We start from the raw sequence: 23,347 nt of genomic DNA on the forward strand, positions 1-23,347 counted from the left end.
ATTTCTTTTGTTTTTATATCATTAGGTTTTATGTTCTAATTTATTGTTCTCAGTGGCACCATCTGCTGTCTCTGAATGATTCTATTGGAAATTTAGTTCTTTGTTACTTGATCTTGTAAACAGTTTACCTGTCCTTTGGATTATATTTCTTTGTCTAAGTCGTTTTGATGTAAATCCATTTTCTGTTCATATTCACATAAACCACTCGAGTAGATTTGCCATTTTCAGTGGCTTTCTTCTTAATGTCTTCAATTGTCAATTCTACAATATTCTCAAAACAGGCAGAGTCATCTAGATGAGACAAAGCAAAAACAAAATAGATGGCTAAATCAAAAGCAGATATCAAATTGGGGAAATATAAATGCTTGATAGCACAATCTTTCAGTTCACAAACTCAGATGCCAGGCAACACAAATCTGATTTTATCATTAAACACTAAATCAGTTCTTAGCTTCTTTCACCCGATACTCCGCGGGTGCAATTTCTTTGCTTTATACTTTTATAGTTTTTATCAACTGTAATAGATCAGTGTGGCACTGTTTCAGTGAATCCTCTTTGTCTAGATTTCACTGTGATCGATGCCATCTTGCTGAGGTAATGAAGATGATCCACCCTAAAATAACAGTGAACATGCCTCAGTTGTTCCCTTATATCTCTCTCCAGCTACAGGATCTGTAGAATAATAGAAGAGTGGGATGAGATCATCCTCATCTCTGACTGTGGAAACAAAGGTTGAGTACTCTGTGTAGTCAGGTCACAGTCTAATTATTTATTTCCCATGAGACTGTGGGACAGGAAACGTAGATCACGGTGGCTCACTGCTGAGAGGTTTCAATCACAGAACTCATTTGGATGATAAAACAGATTGATTATCAGTTGAAGCTGTGCATGACGTGTGACATCAATGCCACACCCTTCAGCAGGAATTACATGAGTAAGCCTGCATATTTTTGCTGGCATCCCAAAGAAGCACGCATCAGCATACTTTTAAAAAGAAAGTGTATTAGTATGGAAATAATATGTTTCAATGAAGATTGCTTCTGAATGTAATGATTTTGGACAATTAATTGAATGTTATTTGCATTTAAATGTATTAGTTTACATTTCCATTAAATGCAATTAGCTGAACATGAGTGCTTTTTTTCAACCCACTTCTTTATATGTACATAATTTCGCTACTTTTTCTTTGGAATATGATTAACGTACTGTCAAGTATTTATGGTAAACTAAAATATATAGAATTTCAGTTGAAACTTGAACGTAATGCACTTCAATGTATATGTAATTACACATTTGTAATTAAGTTGCAATTTAGTACATATAAAAATATTAAATGTGATATGTATGCATATATAATTTGAAATACACTTAAGTACATAAGATTAACACAAGGTCATTCAATAGCTAAGTAAACTACTTCTTTTCACAAGGCATGGTGTTTTTGTGTAGCTCATAACTAATGTGTGTGTAAAATGAATGTTGGTGTGTTTGCTTACACCCCATCCACCTTTAATCGGTATGGGTGTTCACGCCCTCTCGTGGTGAAGATGAAATTGACAGAGTATATAGGCAAAATACTTAAAGTAGTACTGAAACCCCCGTAGTAACCTATCCGTCATTATTCCAAAAACAGTTGGCAACGTTGCTTTGTTGGCGCACTGTTATATAACTATAAATATATAATTAATTATGCTATAACTATAAATAAGTTTTAATTAGGGCTGTCAAATGATTAATCACGATTAATCACATCCAAAATAAAAGTTTTGTTTACATAATATATGTATGTGTACAGGGTACATTTATTATGTATATATAAATACACACACATAAATTATGTATTTAGAAAATATTTACATGTATATACATTTATATATTTATACTTTATATTTTATATTATATATAAATATATTTAATATATAAACATAACATATTCTTCTTAAATATATACATGCATGTGTGTGTATTTATATATACATAATAAATATACACAGTATACACACATATTTTATGTAAACAAAACTTTTATTTTGGATGTGATTAATCGTGATTAATCATTTGACAGCCCTAGTTTTAATTGGTTTAAATTGCTGGGCTTCCACAACATATATTGTGAGCAAATACTATTCTAACAGTTCTGTCTCTATCTGATTTGTATGATTAGTGACACATCAATATAATTTCGTATTAACATGCCATTTTTGCCTGGCAACAGCAAACAACCTATACAGGTGCTGGTCATATAATTAGAATATAATCAAAAAGTTGATTTATTTCTCTAATTCCATTTAAAAAGTGAAACTTGTATATTATATTAATTCATTACACACAGACTGATATATTTCAATGTTTATTTCTTTTAATATTGATCATTATAACTGACAACTAAGGAAAATCCCAAATTCAGTATCTCAGAAAATTAGAATATTACTTAAGACCAATAAAAAGAAAGGATTTTTAGAAATCTTGGCCAACTGAAAATTATGAACATGAAAAGTATGAGCATGTACAGCACTCAATACATAGTTGGGGCTCCTTTTGCCTGAATTACTGCATCAATGCCGCGTGGCATGGAGTCGATCAGACTGTGGCACTGCTCAGGTGTTATGAGAGCCCAGGTTGCTCTGATAGTGGCCTCCAGCTCTTCTGCATTCTTGGGTCTGGCATATCTGGCGCATCTTCCTCTTCACAATACCCCACAGATTTTCTATGGGGTTAAGGTCAGGCGAGTTTGCTGGCCAATTAAGAACAGGGATACCATGGTCCTTAAACCAGGTACTGGAAGCTTTGGTACTGTGTGCAGGTGCCAAGTCCTGTTGGAAAATGAAATCTGCATCTCCATAAAGTTGGTCAGCAGCAGGAAGCATGAAGTGCTCTAAAACTTCCTGGTATCCCGGCTGCGTTGACCTTGGACCTCAGAAAACACAGTGGACCAACACCAGCAGATGACATGGCACCGCAAACCATCACTGACTGTGGAGACTTTACACTGGACCTCAAGCAACGTGGATTGTGTGCCTCTCCTCTCTTCCTCCAGACTTTGGGACCCTGATATCCAAAGGAAATGCAAAATTTACTTTCATCAGAGAACATAACTTTGGACCACTCAGCAGCAGTCCAGTCCTTTTTGTCTTTAGCCCAGGCGAGACGCTTCTGACGTTGTCTGTTGTTCAAGAGTGGCTTGACACATGGAATGCCACAGCTGAAACCCATGTCTTGCATACATCTGTGCTTAGTGGTTCTTGAAGCACTGACTCCAGCTGCAGTCCACTCTTTGTGAATCTCCCCCACATTTTTGAATGGGTTTTGTTTAACAATCCTCTCCAGGGTGCGGTTATCCCTATTGCTTGTACACTTTTTTTCCTACCACATCTTCCCTTCGCCTCTCTATTAATGTGCTTGGACACAGAGCACTGTGAACAGCCAGCCTCTTTTGCAATGACCTTTTGTGTCTTGCCTTCCTTGTGCAAGATGTCATTGGTCGTCTTTTGGACAACTGTCAAGTCAGCAGTCTTCCCCATGATTGTGTAGCCTACAGAACTAGACTGAGAGACCATTTAAAGGCCTTTGCAGGTGTTTTGAGTTAATTTAGCTGATTAGAGTGTGGCACTAGGTGTCTTCAATATTGAACCTTTTCACAATATTCTAATTTTCTGAGATACTGAATTTGGGATTTTCCTTAGTTGTCAGTTATAATCATCAAAATTAAAAGAAATAAACATTTGAAATATATCAGTCTGTGTGTAATGAATTAATATAATATAAAAGTTTCACTTTTTGAATGGAATTAGTGAAATAAATCACTTTTTTTTTTTTTTTGGTAATGGTATTGCCACAATGGTATTGCCCCCCATTATAATAATAATAATAATAATTATTATAGAGAACAAATAAATACATGAGAATAAATAGAATCCTTATATACCTTACAAACCCTAACCATGATTTTACTACAAATGCACCATTGCACCAAAATGCACCAAACACACCATTCACTTATCAAAATACTGGTAAATTCTGTGACATCATTAACTGGAAATGACCATAGATACGTTTACATATCTATGGAAATGACCTCTAAACAGAGGTTTTAAGCTGAGCTAACACTTTTAGCTTAGCTTAACACAGATCATTGAATCTGATTAGACCGTTAGCATCTCGCTCAAAAATGAGCATAGAGTTTCGATATTTTTCCTATTTAAAACTTGACTCTTCTGTAGTTACATTGTGTACTAAGACCGACGAAAAATGAAAAGTTGCGATTTTCTAGGTCAATATGGTTAGGTACTATACTTTCATTACAGCAGAACTTTGCTGCTGTACCATGGGTGCAGCAGGCACAATGGCTGTTTCTCAATTCCAAGAACGCAAAGAACGGACTTGTGTTCTTGTGGAGACTTGTCTTGCTAAGCTTCCTTGGAAGAACGAACTCGGAAGGATGCGAGAACACACCCTTATGAGTACTGAGATGTGATGCATTCTTGCTTAACTGAATGCATAATCACAGCATAAGCAGCAGCCAATGAACCATAAATATAACATAACATTACAAACAAATTTCAAAACTTATTAAAATTTTTTATTATTTTATATTTTTTATTTTTATTTGTTTGTGTTTTGTTTTATTTTACAGTGTTATATGTTTAACTATGACTATGTTAAGATTAATTTTAATATGCCAATAAAAAATACTGCAGACTTTCTCCGGGTCTCATATCTTTATTAATATTAATATAGTTGCAGCGGGCAAATTTCAGGCGCTGCGTAATATCATTGCGCCTGCTGCACCCATATATTTACCGCAGCAAAGTTCCTTGATTATTACGCCGAATTGAGAGTATAGTTCCTAGTTATATGGGCCTAGAAAATCACAACTTTTCATTTTCTGTCGGTTTTAGTACACGATGTAACTACAGAAGAGTCAAGTTTTAAATAGGGAAAATATCGAAACTCTTTTGTCATTTTTGAGCAAGATGCTAACAGTCTAAAGCTAATAATTTGTGTCCTTGGTTTGTGTTTTGTGTGGGGGTTGGTGGTGTCGTGAATGCGTGTCCCTTATTTTGCCTTACTGAAGGTGACAACCCTACCTCCAGGTGTTGTGTTTGTTAACATGGAGGTGTATATGCAGTCAGTGTTTTTGTTGATGTTTTCATTTTTGAATCAGACGTTCACATTCATGCAGCTGATTTTGGCCCAGAGACATCACCTTAGATAACTTTAGACATTTCTTTGATTGACATGACTTGCCTTAAAAGGTCTTTGGTCTAGTCACCATGTTCTGAACTCGTACCTGCTTATGGCAGTAATCTCGTTCTGCGTTCAAACAGAGCGCATTACTGGTATTTTAATGGTAATGTTACAACTTCTCATACCAGTAAATAAGGAATTTACCTGTATTTTTTTAAAAGGTCCTGTTCACATATGATCTCTTAACTGTAATTTACTGGTTACCAGTAGAGACTGTATTTGTGAAAGGGGTAACACTTGCAAACCCACTACTGTAAATGCAGGTGGATTTCAGCAGTAGCGCTAACATGGTCACTGCCGGCGGGTAGAATTCATAGACAGTAACAGAACTCAACATTAATGTTTGTCTGGGTCAAGTGGATTTTTTGAATGGGGATAAAAAGGGAACTCAGTTATAAATAAGTAAAAGGGAATTTTACTTGCTCAGTCGGACAGTTAACCTGATTAAAAACATCTAAATAGGGAAACATTTTTTATTACATTTGTAAACGGCAATTGATAATAATATATTGGCAGTAAGTTGCAGCAGTTGAGGTGCAGCCTGTCCCTGTGTGAGACAATCTTGTGGAGAAATCGAAACAAATGAACACAACTGCACACAGAAGAAACATATGGTGGTAAATATGTAGTTTTTTATATTTATACATATAACATATAGCTTAGTTAAGCAACATGACACGACCAAGAGAGTGCCGTTCTCCATGAAAACCAGTATGGTTGCAAATTTGACATTAATTTTATACAAGAGTTCAAACGAGTATTTTAAGTTTTTTGCTCGATTTATTTAACGAAGTTCTAAACAAAGATCACAGCAGAACATTTGCGCATCTCTGAGCAACACACAGCAGTGTTTCCTTACTGAAGGATTCACCATTTTTGAACTGATCATTTGAGTCAATGATTCAGTGAGCCATTCATAAAGACAGGCACATGCTGCCACCTATTGGCCTTTTCTTTCATATTTAAAAGTAGCTTATGTTTGCATTTTCCCCCCAACATTTCATCTTTATGAGAGTGGGTTGATTTGAGCCTGCAGGGATTTCTAGACAACCTTAAACAAAGTTGGTGACATGACCACACTCACCCTGTGATGGAGAGGGGGCCAAAAAATATCACATGCGTTTGTGCTTTAGGAGGTAATAATATGAGGCTATAATGTTAGCATGAATGTTAGTTCTAAACTGCTGGATGATACAAGTTTGTTAAAATTGTAGGAGTGGGGTAATTTGAGCCAAAGGTCCTGGGGTAAGTTGACCCATCAGCTCACCCCTTCTTATGATTGTACATTACATTTCATTAATTTTACACCAAACAAGATTTTGATTTTATTCTTTGTTTTGAACTTGATTTTGTTCTGTAAATTTTAAATAGGCCTTGTTTAAGTTTTTATGATATTGTATTTCCCTGCAACATTTATAAGTGGGATGTTGAGTACTAGCCCATTTATGTAAGGTCAGTTGCAGTCTGAAACTTTTTTTTAAATAATAATAATAATAATAATAATAATAATAATAATAATAATAATAAAAACACCTTAAGAGTTGTGAACTGTATCTTAAAACTTTTAAGAAGTCATCCATCCATCCATACTATTATCCAAACCTATATGTCCTTATTAGGGTCATGGGGAGCTGGATCCTAATCCTGTCTTGAACCACAGGTGAGGAAACTCACTGGATGAATGGACAGTCCATCAGAAGGCACACACATAGATTTAAGAAGGTTTTTTTTTTTTTTTTTTTTTAATTTCTCTTCCTTTGATATACTGTAGAATGAGGTGAAAATGTTCAGTTTTACTTCAGCAAAATGTACATATTTATGCACATTTAAATTGGACCCATTATTGTCATGTGCTTGATTTAAACATGGCGTAAGTAAAAACAGGCTCAATTATATAACTGATTTAAAACACCAAGCTCATAACATTATTTCAGCTTCATTAACCTGTCTGTGTAAATCCATCTACTTCAGCTGTTTCTTCTGTAGTGGAAAGATCAGTTTGGTTAATACTGATTTAATTTGCTTGGTAAAAACCCTACAGTGTCTTATTATATTAAGTGAAATTAATAATAAAATGTAAGAATTTGTTATGAAAGATGACATGCATTTAATAAGGTTAGGGAATAATGTTCTTTATATAGGCCAAAAAAATCAAAATCAAAAATAAATAAATAAAATAAAAATAAATAAATAAAAAAGCCCTGGGAAACAATTTAAATAAATTTTTGTATGCAGTAACTTAATAGACATATAAAATGTAATTTCCCAACAACAAAATTGTGGCTAGTGAAAATGCTGAGTGGCTAGTAATTTTAATGTGGTGTTTAACCGGAGTAAGGTGGTGGGGGTGCTTCATGTGTCAAACACTAGAAAGGGGTGCATGCTACAAAAAGTTTGGGGACCAATGTGATACACTAACCATGGTATTTGTAGCAAAACTGTGGTTATACAAATGGTAATCAATGCGCCAAAAAATTGGTGTCTTTTATTGCAATGATGTTGACTCATAAATACATTCCGGTACATAATAATGTATTATCCCTTGTGGTTGCCAAGCAACGCAGCAACGTGGCGAATTAACAAGGTTCTTAGCTGCTTAAAGACATGTTCAAAATTTAGAACCCGAACTATAGCCTGTTATAAAGACTGTTCTTGTCATACTGCTTTATTGCACAAATAAAATGTTGATACCCTAAATGAAAATGCTACTGCACTTCTCTCAGTTTTTCACTAGATGGCAAACAAGTCAGGTGGCGTGGGTGGGTATTGAGCTTCAGGGTTTGTAAGGGTCGGACAACACAAATGTAGGGTTTCTTTTAGATCCCCCCTAGTGGCTTGAGTGTAAGTGAGGGTTTGGGTGCTGCATGAGACCGCCAGTATCTGCATCTCTCGCATCAGCGCCACGCATACATACACACTCACTCACTCACACACACACGCACGCACGCACACGCACATACAGCATCTCCATCTCGACGCTCCACCTGCCCTCATCAACAAGACGAATTTAAACTGTCTTTGAGACTGTTTAAAGCGTGAAAATTGACCGCGTTCGGTGAGTACGTGTTTAAAAACATCTTTTCATCTTTGGCGTGTTGTGTTTGGGTGGGAGATAAATTGTTGTGACTGGTAAACCAGACATAAAAGGGGCGCGGGTGCTTTATTTGCTCTGTGGCTGATGTTTCAGCACCTGGATTTTACACAGTATAGTTAAACGGTGCAGCGCTGTTTCTCTTTCATTTCAAAGATCAATGCACAATATTTTGCTTTTATTTACAAGCGCAGCATTTGTGTCTTTTAAAGCATTCGCGTTCGAGTTGACATCACACAGAGACGCGTTTGATTTATAAGGTGTGATGTGGCTCGGCATGGCTTATTGATGTGGCAGATGTGTATAGATTTTTTGTTTTATAATTAAATGCGATCAATATTTGACTTGGAGCCAGGCTGGAATATTTTAAAAGTGTTTATACAATCCTGTACATTTATAGGCTGGAGAAAAGTGAAATAATCCTTTAAAGATGGTTAAACTGGGGAGTAATCTACAAGACAAAGGAGCAAAAGCTGTTAGCATAGAGGATGGCTTTCAGAACGTCCCTCTCATCACGCCCTTGGATGTTACTAATCTTCAGTACCAAGCCCCAGACAAGGTAAGGAGTATTGTTCTTCAGATCTTATATAACAGGACATTATCATTGCCACTTGTCAGGTCAGAAAAAAATATAACCTTGTCACATGGCAAAATTTCAAACAGTACTAATACCTAGAAAGCACAATGATGGATTAACCCTGTGGTGTTAAATTGTTAGGCTGTTTTTTATTGCATTATCCTTTGATTTTATATTTTGAGCATGTAAATAAATGTACAACAATTTTATGTATGAGTGCTCGTTTTTATTTAATATTATAAGCTTTCACTGTTTTCCCCAAACATGCCGGTACATTCCTCGGCTTTTAACCAGTGTGCCTAAGGGGGCAAGCTGTGACACTTTCTGTGAGTGGTGCTTCAGCCCTCATTTGGGATTCTGCTGAGGAAGGCACAATCATTCTTTGCACCTGCTTACTGAAGTGGCCTGTCACTCTGCCCAAACCTGTGCACAAGCCAGCCACTAAAGCGAACAGCGTCATATTTTAAGGAGCATGCAACCCCCTCCCCCCTCCCCCAGTCCGTTAGGACTCTGAGGCTTTATTGGCCTGCATGACAAAGAGAAAAAGACAGTTTATCTTTTATCTCAGATGTCATATGGAGGCTGCATCCTCTGTTTAATGCCAGCTCAGAGGTGAAGAGGATATGTTGGATTATTAACATGTCTATGTCACCGGGTGAGCCTATTTTCTTCTTTTGTGAAAGCTAGTGGCTCTCAGAGACTATACATTTGTAAACAGGCAAAAAAATAAATAAATAAATAAATAAATAAAACCTAAATTAAAAAAGGTGGTTTTATGTATATTTGATCACTATTGATCAAAAATATCATGTGTAATGAAAACATGTTGTAAACATAATATTTATATTATTTCACAGCTTTGTTTTTTTTTTTAGCTACAATTGTAAGTGATAGGCAATAATTACTATATGAAGAGGATTAAAGCAAAAAATACTGGTTTTATTTTTTTTCCCTAAACATCAATATTTCTAAAGGTTGCTGAAGAGATCTTGGATAAGGTCAGTTAATGTTTATTTCCAAAGACGTGTGCTCTATAGGGCCTTGCAGGACAATGATCCCGCCCTGCTTAATTGACATAATACTTTAATATAATTATTATATAATTAACAAAAAATAGATTGTAATTGTGAAATTTTCTTATAAATAAGATAAAAGAGAAGAGTAATTTAACAGCATAATAGCCCTGAGCCTCAGTCGGAAAGATGACCGAATTTGTCTTATACAAATTATTTGAAAGCATTTTGTTCAATCTAATATGCCCAATTTTATTTTGAAAAGAAGATCACTAATCATAGCTTCCTGTATAATGTCTGTCAGTAGTTCAGGAGTATACAGATGCAAAAACTGTTGATAAATCTAATGATAAGAATGATATATATAAATATATTTTAATTGAACTAATTAATAATGCTGAGGCCAGCGTGGTATTTAAATGACCAACATAATGCTTCTGAGATTGAAGAATTAAAAGTAAAAAAAATAAAATAAAAAAGACAATTTGATTGGATGGTCAAAAGCTAATTAGTTATTTTTAGCATCTGAAGTTGCTGTAACGCATGCACTTGATGCAGTTCTATCACCTTGACCAAATTGGACGATGTAAAAACCAATAATTTTTCATGCTGACACTGAAATTTTTAAGCAGGACAAGGATCAGCCCTGCGGGAAATCATTATCTTTCTCTAGAGGTCTGCAGATAGCAATCAGGCAGTAATGACTGTAAATTATTTGAAAGATGTTTTAACATTATTTATTTTACATGAGCCAAGTTAAGAACACACTTCAGTTTATTTACTGTAATGAGGTGTGTAAATTCATTAAATGGATACAATAATTAATTTTTGTCAGTTATTTTGACACCATAACTGAAGAACAAAAAATATGGATTTATTTTTTTGATATTTGAGATATAATGTTGCAAGGATGCGTTTAGTTTTGGGACCACCGCAGATTCTCTTTTTTTTTTCTTTTTTTTTTCCAGCTGTAAAACCTGTTTCCCAAGGGGACTTGCATATAGGGAAACATTTGGCCAGGTTGTCTTGTTGTTTTCCAGAATCTCAAAACCATTCCATTATCATCAGAATACCAAATTCTTCATATGCTAATTGCATGCAAATAACAAGCGGCATGTCATCAATCTCATCATTATTCAAAGCATTTTACAATCAAATAGGTTGTCATATCAGCATATCAGTACAACACTTATATTGTAGAGAATCAATCCAGTCCGATCCACAGTAGACCCTGGTGTTGACACTATCGATGCCTTGAATCAGCAGCAAAAAAGACAATGCTCAACCTTGCCTGGAGGCAGAGGTTGCATTCTGGGTGAGTGCAGAAATTGGAATAAAAATTCCAGCAATACCAGAGTGCCTCATTTAGAAGGAGAAAGAAATGGAAGCAGACAAGATGGTTATTCAGGGGGAAAATGAAATGTCAGAGGGTTTAGGAAGGAGACAGATAAGCAGTAATTGCAGAGTTCATGACTTGAAGTGGTTGAGCTTCATCCAGTGGTCTACAGGGCACTAGAACTGATCAATCTCAGGGTTTGTAAAAATCAAGCTAGCAAGAACTAAGGTCAACACTGAGACATAATCATCTAGAGGTGTCATTCCTCCATCTGTCACCACACATCTCACCTTCAAATTTGCTCCCTCTAAGTTCATTAGTTGGAATTAAAATTGAATGACAGGATAAGGAATTCACTAAATTGCAATTCAAACAATATGTTTTCATATTCAACTCAAATCTGCTTGAAATTTGAACAATTGAAATCCATTTATTTATTTATTTTATTTTTTATCTAAACAACATACTTGTGTGGGTTGAAACCAGATTAAAATTAGATTTTTGTTGATTAGTTTGTATTTCAAGGTTTTTTTTTTTTTTTTTTTTGGCATGCAGTGTGATTTACCCAGTCTGATTTGTCAGGACTGTCAGGAAAATGCTATGATTTTGGTAAGGCCAATTTTTACAACGTTACGGGAAGTCCTTTCTATCTCAGAGTGTCTGTGAGATCAGTGATTTTGAGCAATTTAAGAACTACCATGAAGTTTTATCATGAGGAAGGCCTAACATAATTATGGTCATTATTGATCGGAAGTTACTGGCTTTATGGTAAAGTTATCAAACCTTAAGGGAATTTACTTTTTACATTAAGTCAAACTATTGTTTTTATGGAGAAACTCTCTCTTTGCAGGTGGTGGTGAAGACACGAACTGAGTATCAGACAGAACAGAAGAACAAGGCCAAGATGAAGGTTCCAAAGGTGGAGGAGTTCACCATCAGTGTGACTGATGGAGTTTCTGAAAGGCTGAAGGTATGGCTGGACTTCCTTTGGTGTGAATTCAAAGAAAGAAACTGAATGTTGAAAGATCAGTGTACAATGATATGTTTGCCATCAGCTCTGTCAATGTTTAAATTGGCTTTGGTTGCTTTGCTGTCCATTCACTTTCAGAAGAAACATCATGGCTGTAAATGTTTTGGGTGCTGGTCCCCAGAATGGGATTCACTGGAAAACCGGATTCACCAGTAAGACTGGTGAACCTGTAAAAAACAGTCCAAAAACAGCCCGTAACAGCATGGATATTCATGCTGGTCTAAGATATTTTTCCAGGTTGTATTCCATCTTGTTTTTTCTGTTTTTTTGTAGATTTTTTTCCCCCAGTTCTACAAGAGGATGGTAATACAATAATGTTCTAAAATCTATTATTTTCAAGTGTCATTAATGCTGTCTCACACACACACGCACACAAAAATAAACTTGTAGTCTTTGTTTCAACACTTTTTGCTTCAGCTATTTGGATTAAATCCTGGAAGCAGTTCTAGAGGCAGTTGGGTTTATAGCATTGATGGCAGTGTGAACTGTTTTCATTAATGCAGAGTTGGAGAGTCTGGAGGGACGTTTTACCATAGCAGTGAAGGTCATTGGAGAGGCAGGTGAAGAAGGCAGCAAACATTGGTATAAAGATTGACTTCCTTCTTAAATGACACTGAATGAACCTGTCAGCTGCCTCGAAACCACAAGGCACTATGAAAACAATAACTGACATACACTGAATATTTTCCACAGACACAATCAAGATGTTCTAGTCTGAGATCATCCTTCAACTTTCTGCTTGTTATTTTTTGAGGTACTGAAGGAAACATACCGGAGCGTTCTTGTAAGAGTTTGTTGTAGGAAACTCTTTTTGAGGTTGTTGTCTAGAACGAGTCATTCGGAGTAAAGAAAGCTAACTGCAGGGTTATCTCTGCTGTGTGAAGCCTCGCAGTTTTTTTTTTATCCTATTCCCCTGCTGTACTCCACCAGCTAGTAAAGAAGGAATGTTCCCCCTCATTAAATGTTCAAAACAAAAGAGAGTTGTGGTCTCTTGGTGTCTTATGCAGCCAAGTGGAACATATTAATATGTTAAAATAAATGTGGTATTAAGACAACTTAATTATGAAGGGAGGAGGTCATATGATTTCTCTTTGATATTAGTGTAGTTGGCTGGGAGGTTTGGGAGAAAATGGGGGCAAAAGGATGAGTTTGGCTCTGATTTCCCAACTATACTAAGTGTCACATATTTACTAAACACATTACTATGTTTTTTATTGTTGTTCAAAAATAATGACATAACTACTAATCTTAGATTTGTTGCACTGTTAGTTTTACATTATATTTGTGTTATAAAGCAAAAAAGAATATTCAGTGGGGGAAAAATTTCAGTGGATCGTGAGAATAGGCTGTGATAGTTTTTTTTAGAGCTTGCTAAGTGTAATCCCTTATTCTAGGTATTGAATTAAGACTTACTTAGAAATCAGTAAGAATACTTACAGATTTTAACATGGTAAACATGAGTTTAACTTTTTTAAAGTGGTCCTTTTATGCTCTTTTACAAAGTCTTGATTTTGTTTTGGGGGTGTACTAGAACAGGCTCTCATACTAGGTTGTTCGAAAAACACATTATTTTTCACATATTTTACATTAATACAACACTTCTCTCCCCAGTCTGGCATGAACGGCTCGAATAGTTTCTGTATCAAATGTAGGCCCGCCTTCTGAAATACGAAATGTGCTGTGATTGGTTAGCTGTGCCAGTCTGTGTTGTTATTGGTTAGCTGGGGCAGTGTGCGTTGTGATTTACAGCACTTGGTGCCTGGTCGGGAAATGTCATGCCCCTTACCATAGCCAACTGCGAGCTTCAGTGTAAATACTGCATCAAAATCAAATACATTTGATTACACTTTTTTTGTGAATTTGCTGGGCACTTTTAGCTTGGGGCAATAGGCAACCACGTAGGCTCCTAACAACTGAATTGCAATATGCTAACAACCACGAACACAAGCTAGCAACAACATAGCAACAAAAATCTTGCTGGTTTATATTCTTTTTCCATGTCCATGTAGCATTGGTTGCAAAATCAGAAACGTTACCAAAATGGATTGCTTTTACATTCAGATTTACATTTAGATTTTTACATTTGTGCTCAATAAGCTTTTAAAATACTGATGTTACAGTCAGACAAGCACACACATTCTTAGAAAGGATAACTTGTGAAACTCCAGGAATACAACCCTGCAGCACCTTCAGGCAGTGCTGCAAACCAATTAATAATCTGCCTGAAAATAATAAAGCTTCTTAATGGAGAGTGTTTGCACACACAAAGACACAAATTCTCACACGCAATGCAAAACAAATACCCAGCTAATCCTTAGACATGGCTGCACATTCCTCAGTTCAGACACACATCCCATAGCTGAATGGATGTCAAGCCGACAACAGACATGAGGAACGGGAAGACAGGATAAAAAAAATAGAGGACATTGAGCTGAAATGCTGCCCCGTCAGTCTTGGCATCTCTGGGAGAGAAGCAGAATAAGAATGAAGGAGAGGGGTTGGGTGAGCGGGAGACGTGTTCACTGGAAGGACTACTCACATCCTGGCACACCAACACTGCACTGCCTAGGCCCTTCGGCTCTTGTTTAGCCTAGCATTTTACAATCTCCAGAGAGAAAATGGGAGGGAACAAGAAATAAAAAAGAGGGTGAAAAAGACTGCTCTACTGGTAGCAGCTAGTCAGATTTACATGGTAATAACATGATGCAATGCCCAAAAACCATGGTAATATCATGGCTGTTTTTATTTTTGCTAGTAAGTAAGTAAATTTTATTTATATAGCACATTTAAACACAGCATAGCTGACCAAAGTGCTGAACAGAGTATTAAAATAAATAAATAAATAAAAATAAAATAAGTATAAAACAACATGGAAGACAATATACTAAAAAAAAAAAAACACAGTACTAAGATTAGATTAAAACACCTGGGAGAAAAGATATGTTTTCAGCCTCTTTTTAAAAATGATAATAGAAGGTGCAAGGTGAATATCCAGTGGCAACTGATTCCATAAGCGAGGGGCAGCAACTGAAAAAGCTCTGTCGCCCTTGGTTTTTAAACGTGATCGAGGGACATATAAAGATACTGATCAGCAGACCTTAAGGATCTACTAGATGAATGTGGGATAATAAGATCTTTTAAATAAGAGGGGGGTTGATCATTAAGAGCTTTTAAACCAACAAAAGAATTTTAAACTGAATCCTGAAATGGACTGGGAGCCAATGGAGTGATGGAGTTAAGATCGAGGTGACATGGCCAAATTTCTTTGCTCTAGTTAACATACTTGCAGCTGCATTTTGAAAAATCTGGAAGCGAGAAATGGTTGACTGAGGAAGGCCCAAATACAAGGAGTTGCGATAATCTAAACGCGATGTGATAAAAGCATGAATGACCTTCTCCAAATCTTGAAATGACAAGAATGATTTAAGTTTAGAAATAATCCGTAATTGATAAAAACTATTTTTAACAACCAAATTTATTTGCTTGGTTAAGCATAATTCAGAGTCTAAGATTACACCAAGGTTCCTGACCTGAGAAGAAACTGAGGGGAAATGATTGCCAAGTTTCTTAATAAGCCCGTTTCTCAATTTCGGGGGACCAAAAACAATAATTTCAGTTTTGTCTTCATTAATTTGGAGAAAGTTATTTTTTATCATCATCAAGACAGTCCAACAACTGAATGGAATCAGCAGCTTTCAATGGAATATACAACTGGGTATCATCAGCGTATAGATGAAATGAAACATTGTGCCCTTTAATAATATTCCCTAATGGACGCATATATAAGTTAAAGAGGAGCGGCCCCAAAATGGAACCCTGAGGGACACCACTAATAATAGGAGCTGAAGAAGAGAAAAATTTGCCCAATGATACAGAAAAGGAACTGTCTCTAAAATATGAAGTGATCCACTGTAAGGCGATACCCTTGATACCAATCAAATGCTCTAAACGCCAAAGAAGTACATCATGATCAACTGTGTCAGATGCAGCTGTAAGATCTAGTAGCATTAAAACAGCATTTTTACCAGCATTAACTGCAAGTAAAATATCATTAGATACCTTTAACAAAGCAGACTCTGTGCTATGATAAGTAGTGAAGCCAGATTGGAAAGGTTCCAATAAATTTGCTGAATTTAAAAACAAGATCAATTGTGATTGCAAAACTTTCTCTAACAACTTTGACAAGAAAGACAGCTTAGAGACAGGACGATAATTATTTAAAGAACCCTCATCCAAACCCTGTTTCTTAAGCAAAGGTTGAACAACAGCATGCTTAAAGCAATGTGGCACTAACCCAGATTCCAAAAATGAAATTATCAACACTTGGATACTGGGGCCAATTTCAGAGAAAGATGCTTTTATAATCTCTGAGGGAAGGACATCAAGTGATGTGGAAGTTATTTTCATTTGGTTGACCAGATCACCCAGATCCTTTCAAGAAACATGTTGAAAACGATAAAAGCATACCGGAGTAGCCAATGAATTCAAAGTCAGATCTGGGAACTGTAGAGTGAAGGAAGAACGGATGGCTATCACTTTGTCAGAAAAAAACTTTAAAAATTTCTCACAAAGTTCAGCCTTGGGTTCCCCATGAAATTGGCAACTCGGATTAATTATTGAATTAATCGTGGTAAATAAAATCTTAGGCCTATGAAGATGTGTAGCAATTAAATCAGAAAAATACCTTGATCTAGCCAATTTTGCAGCATGCTGAAACTTGAACAAACAGTCTTTAAAAATCTCAAAGGACACAGTTAAAAGATCATGCTTCCATCTCCACTCCGCTTTACGACAGGCCTGTCTGAGAGAACGAGTATTATCATCAAGCCAGTAATAAGATTTTTGCTTTGGTTGTTTCAGCTTGAAGGGTGGAATGGCATCTAAAATGTTAGAACAAAATGTATAAAATAAAGTAATCAATTCATCTGGCCCAGAGGAAAACTCGGCAGCATTTAAGATAGATGATTCAACAGCATTAGCTAGATAACATTCACTAAACTCAGAAGCAGTAAGTGAGTTTATAAAACGGGAGTAGTAGCCAATAGGCTTAGTTAACACAGCAGAGCTTACAGCAGGGATATTAAAAACAATTGGCTTGTGATCAGAGAAGAAAGCATTTTCAATATTAACATTATCAACGTGTCCCATATGACAATATAAGGTTGAGAGTATGATCAAGGACATGTGTTGCTTGATTTATGTGTTGACTTACACCAAAGGAATCCAAGACATTACAAAATTCAGCAACAAAGGGTCGACCTGGGCAGCATAAATGTACATTAAAGTCACCTAAAATTAACATACGATCATACAAAGGCAAGATAAAAGTTATAAATTCAGAAAAATCGCTAATAAAAGCACTGTTCAGGTTAGGTGGCCTATAAATCAAGGCACAGAATAGTGGAAGAAGTAGAAAAGTGGAAGAAGTAGATTCTAACACGGCACACTGAACCTCAAATGGCAAATAAGCCTTAACGGAAACTGTCCGTATGTTAAGTGTCTGTTTAAAAACCATAGCAACCCCACCGCCCTTGCCAGCAGACCTTGGGATACTAATAAAACTATAGGTAGGTGGACAGAGTTCCTCGAAGACTGTTGATTCATCAGCACTGGCCCAAGTCTCTGTCAAAAATAAAATATCCAAATCATGACTGGTAGAAAAGTCGTTTAAAATAAAAGTTTTGTTGCACACAGACCTAGCATTTAATAGAGCCATATTCAGATGAGATTCAGGTAAGGAGATCCATTTGAACAAAATCCAGTTGGCGAAGATTTGAACAGTTTATTCCTCTGTGGCGAATCCGTGATAGCGGAGGGGCAGAGCAGACTGACGAGCGAGAGAAGTCCGGGAAAATAGGCAAATGAAAAGCATATCTATAATCCCATGAGCGTTGCGTCAAGTGAAGTCCTTCCAAGTTTAAAGTATCCAAGGGAAACTCTGCTGATTGTTTGGAGGAGGCAATTGTCCATCTGATTCTCACTCGAACACCACCACGATTACCCCTCTTTCTGCGGCGCTTCTTTACAAGAGGAACGCAGCAAGGTAACCGGCGAGCGCACTCTAACGCGGGTTGGTTGAATGAGGATTGAAAGCGAGAATACAGAGCAGGACAAAATGGATGAGCTCCCATATAGTTTTTGATGTTGAGCAAAACTTGGCGATCATAGGTCAACACTAAGTCTACACGACACTAGTGCGCCACCATGGAAAGTAAAAACAGTACAGATGCCAGACGAGCAGGTGCAACAGGTACAACAGACAGTGAGAGACGGCATGCTGACAGGTACACTGGCGCCATCTTGGAAATCCAAGCTAGTTTGAAGACAATTGCTTGCCACTTTCATAACCATGAAATTTGCATGGTACTCCAAGATAATTCAAATAACACTACTGTTACCGTAATACATACCCAAAAGTCCATGGTAATACCATGGTACTTTTTGTTACCTTTTGTTTAGTGTGAACCCAGTTGATTGCCATATTTATGTACCATGGTACTCCAATAACGCCATGGTGGTACATGTGCAACAAGGTGATATTTACTGGAATTTTTATTTAAATCTGTGCTTTCCTTAAAGAACATTTAGCAAATGTCTTCAGTCACTTTAAAGAACTTTTTTTTATGTGAAATTCTGCAAGCGTTCAAGCTGAAATCCCTTTGTTGGTGCAGTGTAACTCATCCTGTCATTGACAGAAAGTAGACTGCCATGCAGAGAGATGCATTTGAGGGCAAAAAGTCCACTTTTGTATAACACTGCCAATCCATTCTCCCTAGTCATGCAGTAAATTGTCACTGGCCATTCGCTCGATGACAAAATAAAGTACCCAATCATGTGGGAGTGCCAGGAGACAGAGACAAACTTCACCCACCCTGAATTCAGGAGACCATGCTATGCTGAATTGCTTGTATCGCCCCCCTACAGATGATGGCCATTCATTGAATTTGACAAATCGTTTGCTTGGAAACACTAAGCCCCCGGTTTTAACTTGTTGTCTCCACTACACTGCCAACCAAAAAATATGTAGAATGTTACTAAATATTTGATTTACAATAATTAAAATCCTGTCATGGAACTCGCTTTCATGTGTTCCATTTTTTTAACCAAAAGTTTCAAGCTTCAAAAAGGACATGAAAGTAGTGTAAAAGTATTCTTAACAATGGAATGGTTCTTCAAATTGTTGCTTTTTTTCTTACACAGAAGAAAGATTGACATGAGGGTGAGTAATGGTCAGAGCCGGACAGTAACGGAGTACATTTACTTGAGTACAGTACTTAAGTACAATTTTGAGGGATCTGTACTTTACTCGAGTATCATTTTTGGGGAGTACTCATGACTTTACTCAAGTACATTTGAGAGGCAAATATTGTACTCTTTACTATGCTACATTTCTATCCATAACCGTAAGTACCCGTTACTTCTTCGGCCCCGTCCACACGGAGACGGAGCTTACCCCAGTCCGATCTTTTTTTCCCTCATCTCAAGAAATATCCGCGTCCACACGAAACCGCAAACCGATGTAGTAAACATGCCAGACCAACACGTGGCGCTGTAATTCTGCCACAGAGATACACTAAAAACGGAGAAGAAGACTTGGACTATGCTCATAAACCTTGCGCGTGGTACACAAACGAACATGGAACAATTAATTTATTAATTTGTGTTAATGTTAGTTAATAAAAAGACAATCGTTCAGTGTTTGTTCATGTTTTTGTTGCTATTACGTGACGTAGCGGTGGCTGATTAGGGCGAGACGTGGGCTGATGACTTCTTCATTTCAGAAAATATACGGATTCGCCGTCCAGACGAAAACACAAAGGTGGCGTTTTCAAATGTATCCACTCTGGGACCCGGTTTCAAAAAACATCGGTTTCACTCTAACAAAACGCCGGATTCCGTGTGGACGAAACGGCTATCCGATAAAAAATTTGTGCGACGGAAAAAAAGAAAAATCTCGGAAATGTGTTGTTTCCCTCTCAAACGTGATTGGATTGTGCAGGCGCCACTGATTGGGACACAGCCTATCAGCAATCACATTCAGCTATCCGCCAAAGACTTCAAGACATCTGATTGAATTGAAGTACAGTACACACACACACAGAGTTGTCACACATATGTGTGAGAATGGTGTTATTCAGCTGAAAGTATTTTCTCCTGCCTTTGCCTGTATGTCTTTGAGAGGAAGGGGCTTAATACTGTCACTCAAATGAGCTGAATTTTATTTTTCCTTCTTTGTACGCTGACCTAAACACAGCTGATTAGCTGATTTTCTTTAATCATTATTATTTTCTCTTCTATGCTGCGTGTATAACACGGTCAGGTTCAGAGGTGTGTCAGAATATTGCTATATTGCCTTCTTTGCTGATTTAGGTTTATTGATTTGATTGATGAAAAAACAGAGAAACTCACGTTCACACAATTCTTAGCTGAATTTTCTTTTCTGATATTACACATTAATGTAAGCTGAGCATTTGCTTTGATGTTCTTGAGTATGCGGTGTGTTTAACACAGTCAGGTTCAAATGTGGGTGCAAAAATTCCATTAAAGGGTTAGTTCACCCAAATATTAAAATTATGTCATTAATGACTCACCCTCAAGTCGTTCCAAACCCGTAAGACCTCCGTTCATCTTCGGAACACAGTTTAAGATATTTTAGATTTATTCCGAGAGCTTTCTGACCCTCCATTGAAAATGTATGTACTGTATACTGTCCACGTCCAGAAAGGTAATAAAAACATTATCAAAGTAGTCCATGTGACATCAGAGGGTCCGTTAGAATTTATTGAAGCATCGAAAATACATTTTGCTCCAAAATTAACAAAAATTACGCTTTTATTCAGGATTGTCTTCTCTTCCGGGTCTGTTGTGAACGCGACTGCTGTGACTGTTGACGTACGACGCTGCTGACGTGTTTTCTGGTGCGCCCAATAACAAAGAAAACACGGCGGCGTCAGCGGCGTCACAGTGGTTCAGGATTGTCTTCTGGGGTCGTAACAGACACGGAAGAGAAGACAATCCTGAATAAAGTCGTAATGTTTGTTATTTTTGGAGCAAAATGTATTTTCGATGCTTCAATAAATTCTAACGGACCCTCTGATGTCACATGGACTACTTTGATGATGTTTTTATTACCTTTCTGGACATGGACAGTATACCGTATTATACCGTCATTAATGACATAATTTTAATATTTGGGTGAACTAACCCTTTAAAACTCTAGCAGAGGTTTGTCAGAGCGTTGCCATTGTGCGCAAGTGAGAAATGTTAAATAAAGCAACATGGTAAAAAGATGAAAATGACTTGATTTACTTTCAATTCCTTTTACATTCTCCAAGGTATTAACATTACAATTTTTCATAACTCCATGTAGAACGTTTCTGTACATAAATGTAAGCACTGTGGCAGTAGTAATGCAATATTTAGAAAATGTACTCTTGTACTCTTGATACTCAAGCACTTTTAAAAACAAGTACTTCAGTACTTTAACTTAAGTAGACATCTGACTGTAGTACTTTTACTTGTACTTGAGTAAAATTTAGCAGGGGGTATCTGTACTTTTACTCAAGTAATGAAGCTGTGTACTCTGTCCGCCTCTGGTAATGGTGACAGAATTTTCATTTTTGGGTGAACAATCCATTTAAGATTCTATCACTGAAAAACCCATATTGATGTTGGACACTTTGCCTAGAATTCTCAACGTTAACCAGTTTGTCTTAAAATGGCCAGTATTACATCACACATATCTTGTATCTGCTGTTGTCATATTCTGTGAAGTCAGAAACGTTGTTAGAGTTGAATGAAAAGCTGTACTGGAGTCATTTGTCATGTTAAAATGCGACAGTGTATTTGAACTCCTGCGGGACGCGCTGTTCTCTGTTCACAACGACAGAGATGATTTATGACACCAGATGGCTTTTCCTCTGTTTGAACTCTGATTAATCTCACCTTCCACCACTGCTGGAGAAATACATTCATCTCTTTTGTCTATAGCTTTGCAGATAGAAATATTTGTTGGTTTGAACTCTGATTAATCTCACCTTCCACCACTGCTGGAGAAATAAAGAATTCGGCTTAATTTGTAGTTTTTCTTTCAGGGGTAGAAAAATGAATAAACAGCTTGAATATTCGATTTCTACACGTGGGTGGGAATTAAACGCCCCTTTCTGCTGATTGGTCAGACAAAAAAAAAAGATCAAACTGTCATCAGTTCTTCTGCAGTTCCTCGCGGCAGAATACTAGTCCTCTGCTGCTGCTGGGGGGGATTTCATAGCCTACCATATTTTCCAAACTGTAAAGTCACTTTTTATCATGATATATACTGTGATTTATTCTAAAATGACTTAAATAATGCATTTAACGTCAAATAACCTTAATGTAGATTTTTAAAAATAGGCACATCAAGCAGCCTACTAGCTGTGTATTGGTTCATGTTTTGTGCTAAAGCTGTGCATTCTGTTGTTTTCTTTATTTTTCAACGGGACGACATTTTGTAGTCATTTTGAATGTACACAAATAAAAATATGCATTTTACCATATGACTATAAATGACAACTTATTAAATTATTTCCCCTCTTCAGGAACAAATCCAGGTGAACATCAACTAATTCTCAATATTAATTAAATAAACTGTTTAGATTGCTGCATATTTCCTGTGCACTTCAATACTGGTCTGTGCTTGACAGTAGTCGCGTTTTTCTGTTTTATTTAACTAGGGTAACTAGTCAGATGTTGTTCTAGCTTATTAGGTCTACCTTCTTTTTTCCGAAACAGACACACAAAAATGTCCTGCTCGCACTTACCCATTTAATGGCAGAGAACGGTGACTTTCACTTTTCATTCTTTAAGCGGATGCAAATCTGTCATAAAATAATATGCATCTCGGGGCGTATGCTATTTCCAAACGTTCTGAAGGTATACAGTAAGGGTTTGGTGAGAAACAAACCAAATGGCAATTAATTACATTTATGTAAATCTTGTGTTTCATTCCTGTGTGCGAGTGCACAAGTGTCAGACTAAATCAGACTACAGTTACTTTTTTATAGATTACATATTA

General features: G+C 36.7%; 1 protein-coding gene across 1 annotated transcript in view; it reads left to right on the forward strand.

Annotated features, from left to right (window-relative positions):
• Positions 1-8,024: 8,024 nt before the first annotated feature.
• nsg2 (neuronal vesicle trafficking associated 2) overlaps positions 8,025-23,347 on the forward strand; it is a 32,931-nt gene continuing 17,608 nt past the window's right edge. The window contains exons 1-3 of the mRNA XM_019098250.2: positions 8,025-8,302; positions 8,739-8,897; positions 12,115-12,234. Of these exons, the coding sequence (XP_018953795.1) occupies positions 8,769-8,897; positions 12,115-12,234 (249 nt within the window). The 5' untranslated portion in view covers positions 8,025-8,302; positions 8,739-8,768. The remainder of the gene's footprint in view (positions 8,303-8,738; positions 8,898-12,114; positions 12,235-23,347) is intronic.

The sequence above is a fragment of the Cyprinus carpio genome, chromosome A21 (genome assembly GCF_018340385.1).
Source record: "Cyprinus carpio isolate SPL01 chromosome A21, ASM1834038v1, whole genome shotgun sequence".
Taxonomy (NCBI): Eukaryota; Metazoa; Chordata; class Actinopteri; order Cypriniformes; family Cyprinidae; genus Cyprinus; species Cyprinus carpio.